Raw genomic sequence first — 8,800 nt, 5'->3', positions numbered from 1 at the left:
GTTTCCTCACGTGACTCATGTTACTTCGTAACATCCTGGTACTCTCCGGCTGGCCAGGAAGTGACGGAGACCGATCTTCTCGGTCCTCATCTATACCAGGAGAGCCCTCTGTCTTTTGCTTAGGTCCTTATGTAGCTTTAGAGTGCGTCGGGTTGTGGCGGTATGTCGCCCTACCCTTACTATCCTGTGCCCACTCCCTCTGCCACATTGTGGCTGCTTTCTTTGCTGTCCACATCTTTAGTATTGCCTTAAGAGCATATAGCTCTGCAGGCGGGTCTGCTTTGTCGCCCCTGGCACCCTCCCCTTCCCTCTATCTAGTGGCCTCCTTGGCAGCTCGATCCGCGTCCTCGTTCCCATAGATACCTTTATTGGCTGGGATCCATTGTACCTCTACTTTGTAACCATTATTCTGTAGCTGTTTGATATACTGGGCGATTTGCTTAGCTATATACGCGCCTGACCTGCCTTCGGGCCTGGTCAGCGTGCGGATCGCGGCCTGGTTATCCGTGAAGATAGCAACTCTTTGCTTTCGAGTGCTCTCTTTTGTATGTTCCAGCACGATTTCCAGTGCCATCTTGATTCCTTGTAACTCTGCTACGTACATAGTGGAGGTCTTGTCAGTGCCCATATACGCTTTCCGTGTGGTCCTTACTATAGGACAGACCGCTGCAGCTCCGACGTGGCCTTCGATGCTGTTACCGTCTGTATAGATATAAAGGGCCCCCTTTCCAAGCATCTTGTTATGCCTGGCGCGTGCTGCTTTATCGCTGGTGTCTATATATATAGTTAGTCCTGCCTGCCATGGTGGCCGTTCGTCAACTCATCTTTTCCTAAGTATATGTAGGAGCCTTTTATGAGAGATGTTATTGAATGCTCCAGACACATCCAGGAGCAATAGGCTGGCAACTTCTCCTTTGTTCCATGCTTCATATATCTTCTCCATAATGGAGTGGAGGGCGTGGTCCATTGACCGCAGCCGTCTCCCGCCCATATGTCGGGGTGGTATCATTTGGTAGGCCTCTACTAAGTAGCTCAGTCTCCGGGCGATTACGGCGTCTATTACCTTTCCTATTATATTGAGTAACGCTATAGGCCTATATGCCTTCGGCACTGCGTAGTTATCTTTGCCTGGCTTTCTGAGCACTACTGTGGTGGATGTCCTGAAGTGTTCTGGGCAGTAGCCTAGTCTAAGGCTCTGGTTAAAGATATTGGCGAGGTGTTTTACTAGTAGCTCAGCTCCTGCCTTCAGCGCCTTGTTTGCTATCCTGTCTGGGCCCGCCGCCTTTAGCGGGGCGGTGGCCGTTACAGCCTCCAGAACCTCCTTCTCTGTGATCTCTGGTAGGTTTATCTGCTGGTTATACTATGTATTCTGGATATCATCGAGATCGGCCCTCGGAGGCGCTGGGAAGAAGACTTCTCAGAAAATCTGTGCCTTCTCCTCAGTGTCTGTTACCTCCTGTCCTATATTAGGACATCGAATCGCTGGTGTGACGCTTGGAGGTTGGTTCTCCCTTGTCCTGGCTCACTTTGCTACCTTCCAAAGAGACTCGGGAGTAGCCGCTGCCATCTCTACCCTGTCTCTGTGTGCTGCCTTTAGAGCCTTCTTAACTGTCTTGGTCTTCAAGTTCCGTGCAGCTTTTTACGTTTCCCACGACTCCGCTGTGCGGTCCATGCTATGGAACCACTTAAGTCATTTTACTTCAGTCAGTACTCGTTTGCATTCCGTGTTCCATCCCTCTTTTGCCCGTGGTGAGGCGTATGTTTTAGGGAGGACTTTGTTTGCCGCCCTGTCGATCGCGCTTGCAATCTCCTTGGTGTATCGATCCAGTGCCCTCTTGGTTCTCGGCTGCTGTACCTGAGGTAGTATCTATGCGAGCGCCTTCCGAAACCTCTCTTCCTCGAGATGCTTCCATCGCCTCACGGGTTTCCTCTCTCCGTGTTGGACTCTCAGGTCCATGACTATGCTGATCAGTAGGTGATCAGAGTCGTACTCTATGTCTCTGTCTACTTCGCACCGGATTATCCGATCTGCTAATCCTGCAGACATCCAGCAGAGGTCGATCGTCGTCCTCTTTTCTCCCTCTTCGTATGTGATCACTCCTTGGCGGAGTGTGCTCATCATACCTATGCTCTGCATAACGTCCAGAAGCTCCTCTGCTTCCTCCTCGTGTTTGTCTACCCTTTCTCCACCCCATACTGGGTGATGGAGGTTGAAGTCGCCTAGCGCTATCTGCTCTTCCGCACTGTTCTCCTGGCAGACTTCCTGTACCTTTGGAAGCGCGCTCTCGCGTCCTTCCGAGTATTGCAGTGGGTTATACACATTATATATGATGATCTGGTTTCCATCCCCACTTTCTTCGCTCCGTCTGATGTATAGGGTACATACGTCCCTACTGTGTGCTTTAAATTGCCATTTGCTCTGGTCCAGCCTCTTGTTCACAAAGAAGCAGACCCTTGCCATCTTGCCCTCCCGTTCGGGTGGGTAGCAGAGGTGGAAGGTCTCCTTGGCTGGATGGTGTGTGGTGTCCATGTATGGGTTCTTCCATGGTTCCTGGATAGCCATGATGTCATACTCTACTGTCCTGGCGTCTCATATTAGCGTGGCCATTACTGTGTCCTTTGATTTTCGAACATTATACTGTAGTATGCTTAATTGAACATACTCCACCATTATGGGGGGGTCATATCTATGTCGTCCTCTATTTCTATAGTGGTGATTTCATTGGTGTCTCGCGCCTCCAGCATCTTACATGATAGCTGTACCACGCGTTGCGGCCTCTGTCTGCTTGCCGGCGATTCATTCTCCCTGTTCACCTTGTTTCTGGCTAGCCCTGTATTAGTCTGCTTCGAGGCCCGGCCTGCTTGGGAGGCGGTCAGGTCCCTCATTGACCTTTGTCTCTTCATTCCGGTTGTGGGGTTTCCAACCTGGGCTACTGGCTTCGGGTTCTCAAGTACCGGGTGGTACTTGGGTCGGTTGTCGTACGCCGCCTTAGTCCTGGCAAGCTGTTCCTTCCTGATCTTGCAGTGGCGGTTCCAGGACTCGTGCGGGCCATTGCAGCCCGCGCACTTCTTAGGTGTGTCAGCTTTCAAAGGGCAGTCCCGGGAGTTATGTTCTTGCGTGCAGTGGCCACACGCTGTTATGGCTTTGCATTAGGTTCCTATATGGCTGTATTTCTGGCAGTTGAAGCATTGCTTCAGGCAGCATTATCGTTCATATCTCTCGGTGTCATGGTGGCACCCCTGCTATATTAACCCTTCATCAATGATCTTATTTGCATCCTCTGGCTTAGTAAACTCGATTACCAGCGTGGACATCCTCTTGGTCTGTGCCTTCCGACTGAGCCATCTGATGTATTTGATTTCTGCCGTTGGGATAAAGGGTTTATTTTCACTCAAGATAGCGGCGTTGATTTCGTCCAGTCTGTCCATATCCACATCTTTGGTATATACGCTGTGTACGAGCACACTATACATCTGGCTGCGTATTGACATTCCGTTCCCTATCCTAGGGACCCATTCCTGGGCGGACTGTCTGAGCGTCTGTGCTTCGCCCGGTGTAACCGTTTTTATGCTAATGTCTCCACTCATGAGTTGGTTTACAGACATGACCTTTGCGTTGGTTACTCCGCCTTGGGCTATGGCTTATTTGACATGGGCTTTCAGGTTGCGTGGGTTTATGGAACGCAGGTGGTGGATCGTTTGTGCATTTCTAATATTCATGATGATCTCACGATGCGTTTGTGCAGGAGGTCTGGTGTTTTGTGGACTATGTGTACTTGTTGCCGTCGCTCCTTGCGCTGCCACGGCGGCATAGCTTGCTATAGCCTGCTGCTGGTGTGTCCCTTTGTTTCTGAGTACCGTCCTACCTATATCGACTGCCTCAATCGCCGCTGTCTTCGCTTCTTTACCCGCTGTTGCTGCTGCTTGTATATTTGCCTTTGTTGCCTCTATGTCTTCTTGGAGGTGTCGGAAGGCTTCATCTATGCTTTTCTATCCTTTCACTGTCTCTGTGCGCAGTTGATCTACCTTCTCTTCTAGGGAGGCTATGTCAGGGGTGTCCTTGATTTTGGCGAGCGCGAGTAACGCGCTCTTGAGGGCTTTGCTTAGTTGCTTTCTATCAATCTCTTTCTCTCTTTCTACGACTTGCAATGTATCGCTGAGCTGCTTCGTGATTTCTAGGACACGCTCTCGGAGGTTAGTGGGCCTGGTTACCTCCTGGGACCAGGGCGTCGCCATGTCTTACGGCCGCGTTGGGCGGTGCGGCTTCCGAGAAAGCAGTTTCCGGTCTTCAGGAGATGTATGTGAACACAATTGAGCTCTTTATTCCAAAGGTGAGAGTTCTCGCTGTTGTTGTGCTTTTCCGCACGGACATTGACAAGGCGCCATGTGATTACATAAGATGGTCCGTGACACGAGGTCCCGTGACATACCGTGACGGTATATACCGATCGGTATTCGGTACGGTACCATATGGGCAGAAAACACCATAACAGCGAGAACTCAAATCGTTGAAATTGAATATTCCTATCGTGCGAACACGTCATCCTGAAGGAACTGAGGTCGTCTGCAGTCGCAGTGCGTCGCCCAACGCGTGTGGAACGCGAAATGACGATCCCATGGCCCTGAGAGGTGGTATGGCCAGTACCAATACAGGAGCACGCTACTTAACTTACAGGGCACCTTTAGAATGTACTGCTCTATCTAGATCGCGAGGAAAACCAACCAGTAACCCTGGAAGAGATAAGAACAGTGGTTATAGCGGCAATATCCCTGGTCGGAAAGGTCATAAGGACCCCTAACATAATGGCAGTACATTAGAAGATAAGCACTATATATACAGAAATGACGGCGAACGCGAATGGCATGGTGAAAGAGATATATAACTTCAAAGAGGAACTCAAGAATCTAGCGGTGAAGGTATAAAAAGGCATCATGGCGGGCGAGACAGCCACCGTGGCGGTGACTGAGGCCGCGGAAGTAGGCAAGACAGTCGCCGCTATGGCGAGAGACATAAAGAGCAAAGGAACACAGCATCAGATAGGAGGACCAATAAGCTATGCCGCTGCGGCAGCACATGGTGCCCTGATCGCAAATACATATAGCACACAGAATGCTCATAATGCTCCATCTTTAATGCAGCGTGAGATCATCGTGAATATAAGAAATGCCCAGACAATCCAACACCTACGCGCCATGAATCCGCGTATTATGAAAGCCCATGTTGACACAGCCATCGCCCAGAGCGAAAACGAACATATAGCTAAGATCACCACTATATCAGCTAACCAGCTCAAGAGCGGGGATCTCAGCATCAGAACAGCAACGAACAGTGAGATGCAGACGCTCCATAAATTCACAGATGACTGGGTTCCTCAACTCGGAAGCGGTACATTAGTACACACCTATATATATAAGGTCATTATACATAGTATACGCACTAGCATGATGAACACTGAGGGGTTCAAGGAGGTCAAAGCCGAAATCCTGCAAGCGAACAAAGCATTCCTCCCTACAGCAGACATCAAATACATTGGCTGGCTGACTAGGAGACCACGAAACAATTCAATGTCGTCTATCATCATCGAGTTCACATGAGCAGAAGTCGCCAACAAAATCATCAATATGGGACTAGTATAGGAAGGAGAGAGATGTAATAGCGAATGATATGAGAGACGGTGCTGACTGAAGCAGTGCTTCCAATGCCAAAAACATGGCTACATAGGAACCCAATGCAAGGCAGTAAAGATATATAGCTACTGCGCGCAGTTACACAGCTCCTGGGAGTGCCTATCTAAGACCGGCCAGGATACCATCAGGAAGTACGCAGTGTGCCTCGGAGCACACAAAGCATGGAGCCAGGCATGCCCAACTAGGAAAGAGGAATTGGGCAAGATCAAAGTAGTGCTCGCAACACGGCCCAAGTATCACCCGACCTCAAGCGAAACAGATCAGCGGGGGCCAGATCGGATGATTCTCAGGAGATCAAGGTCTGAGAGGGAACTATCCCTGACGTCGGAATCAGGGACGAGCCGGCCTAGCTCCACGCGAGGATGAGGACAGAAGAGGTCAGCACCCACAGGAGACAAGGAAAATGAAGCCCCAAGTGCCAGCCAACAACTATAGAGGGTGGTAATGCTGTCGAGGCGGGCGCTTGAGGCGCTGGAAGTGAACATGAGTAGATGCAACAACATACAGATAATATCGACCCTGATATAGATGCATAATCAAATGACAACAACAATTAAACATACTGCAGTACAACATACATAAATCAAAGGACACAGTCATGGCGACACTGCTATAGGACCCCAGGGTTGCAGAGTACGACGTGCTTGCGATCCAGGAGCCGTGGAGGAACCCATTTATGTTGACAATACACCACCCAGTGAAGGATATATTCCACCTCTGCTACCCAACTGTAGACAATGGGGAAGGCCTAGTGTGGGTGTGCTTCTTTATCAATAAGAGACTCGACCACAGCGCATGGCAATTTAAACAGCACACGAGAGACCTGTGCACGCTGAAAATCAGCACAAACAGACCAGGTGCATCAGATGATAAGCTTATCATACATAATATATATAATGCACCATAGAACACAATAAGACAAAACAGCATCCTTCCGCTACTCAAGATACAACTGGAGGAACATGCACCTAAAGAATAAATCACCTTAGGCGACTTCAACCTCCATCACTAGTTCTGGGGGGGCTTAAGAGTCCGACACGAAGAACAGGAGGCAAAGGATCTCCTCAAGATGATGGAGAGTCTAGATATGACCAGCATGCTAGAACCAGGCACTATCACCTATGAAGAAGGGGATGGCAGATCAACCATAGACCTCTGTTAGATGACGCTAGGCGTGGTGGATAGGACCATCAAAAGTACAGTGAACAAAGATATAGATCACGACTCTAACCACCTACCCATCAGCATTCTTCTAGATATCAGAACCAACCAGAACAATGTCAAACCCAAACATCCATGGAAACGCCTAAACACCAAAAGTTTCTGCGACGCGCTGCAACACTCCTTACCACCAAGAAGAAGACTAAGGACACCTGTGGTATTAGATAGCTATACTCGAGAACTCGTAGCTGCTATCACTCAGGCCGCTGACGAAGTACTCCCGCTGAGAAAACAAAGTCCTAAAGCCAGGGAGGGATAGGATGACATATGTACTGAGGTACTAGCGGAGACAAAACGCTTACGCCGTATATACACAAGACAACCAAGGATGGCGATGTAGGAGCTCTACCGCGAAGCACGGAACCTGAAAACACGCGTGATAAGGAAGGCCCTACACCAGGCGCACAGGGATCAAATAGAAAAAACCACAGGGTCGGCAGAGTCCCTCTGGAGGATCGCCAAGTGGGCTCGCAATAGAGAGAACCAACCCCCAAGCGTGACACCCACGATCAAGTGCACACGCACCAGAAAAGAAGCCATAAAACCAGAGGAGAGGGCCAACCTTCTATGAGAGATCTTCTTCCAAGAACCACCTGAGGCAGACCTGAGAGATATAGAGAGTGCATAGTACCAAGACCAGATCCCAATGCCTAACATTACTGAGAAGGAAGTTCTCAATGCTATTCAAGCTGCAGCACCACTTAAAGCTCCAGGGCCGGATGGCATCCCGAACAAAGCCCTATAAGTAGCCTTATCTATGCTGGTGGGATATCTAACTACAATCATGAACCAGAGCATGAAGCTAGGATACTGTCCTGCACACTTCCGGACGTCCACAACGGTTGCCTTGCGCAAGCCTGGGAAAGACGACTACACTACACCTAAAGCATACTGTCCCATTGCCCTACTGAATATAATTGGCAAGGTCATGGATGCGGTCATCGCACGCAGACTGAGTTATCTAATAGAGACCCACCACATACTTCCTAGACTGCATATTGGTGGGAGGAAGCTGAGGTCTACCAAGCATGCGCTACATACCGTCGTGGAGAGGGTATATAAGGCGTGGAACACAGGCCAAGGCCAGGTGCTTAGCCTCTTACTGCTCGACATCTCAGGTGCCTTTAATAATGTCTCGCACAAAAGACTGCTGCATAACCTGCAGAAACGGAGGGTTGATAAGAGAACTATCAGATAGATAGCAAGCTTCCTCAGCGACAGACGCACAAGAATAACCATCAATAGTTATGAGTCTGATAAGTATACTATTGAGACTAGTGTGCTGCAGGGCTCCAATCTGTCGCCGGTCCTCTACATCCTCTATAACACTGACCTAATAGAATGCTGTAATTCTGATGATATAGAAGCGACAGGGTATATAGATAATAGTGTGACCTTCGCGTGCGGAAACTCGACTGAAGAGACATGTGCCAAGCTCAAGCGTGCGCTTGAAAAAGCCAGTCAATAGGCGGGAAAACACGCATCCAAATTTGCTCCTGAAAAGTTCTAACTCACCTACTTCACACGCGCGCGCACGCGCATCGATATGAAGCAGCCGCTAAACACTACTTTAGGAAAGATCAAGCCTAAGACAATGTGTAAATACCTAGGAGTTATACTCAACAGCAAGCTGAAGTGGAAAGAGCATGTCCAGGAAATACACAGAAAGACCATAAATATGGTTAACGCACTAAGTTGCCTGGGCAGTTCAACATGGGGCGTCAGCCTGACTGACATGAGGAAGATCTACCGCGGCGTTGCTGTGCCACAGATGATGTACGCGTGCTCACTATAGTTGAACCTGGGAGGGAGCAAGGGCACATACACGGACCAAACTCTCGATATGCTGAAGGCTATCCAGGCGCGAGCGGCTTGATCGATCTGCGGAGCC

At 49.4% G+C, this 8,800-nt stretch overlaps 1 protein-coding gene across 1 annotated transcript; it reads left to right on the top strand.

The window, feature by feature from the left end:
• Positions 1-4,485: 4,485 nt before the first annotated feature.
• Positions 4,486-5,595, top strand: PV09_09476 (uncharacterized protein; the record flags this gene model as incomplete). The annotated part of the gene is made up of 2 exons (XM_016363537.1): positions 4,486-4,632; positions 4,687-5,595. The coding sequence occupies exon 2, from the start codon at positions 4,933-4,935 to the stop codon at positions 5,593-5,595; it is 663 nt and encodes a 220-aa protein (XP_016208649.1). The 5' UTR covers positions 4,486-4,632; positions 4,687-4,932.
• Between the last annotated feature and the right edge of the window lie 3,205 nt (positions 5,596-8,800).

Source organism: Verruconis gallopava, assembly GCF_000836295.1.
Source record: "Verruconis gallopava strain CBS 43764 unplaced genomic scaffold supercont1.71, whole genome shotgun sequence".
In the NCBI taxonomy this organism is placed as follows: Eukaryota; Fungi; Ascomycota; class Dothideomycetes; order Venturiales; family Sympoventuriaceae; genus Verruconis; species Verruconis gallopava.
The sequence above is the reverse complement of the archived record's forward strand: the minus strand, read 5'-3'. Positions and strand labels throughout refer to the sequence as shown.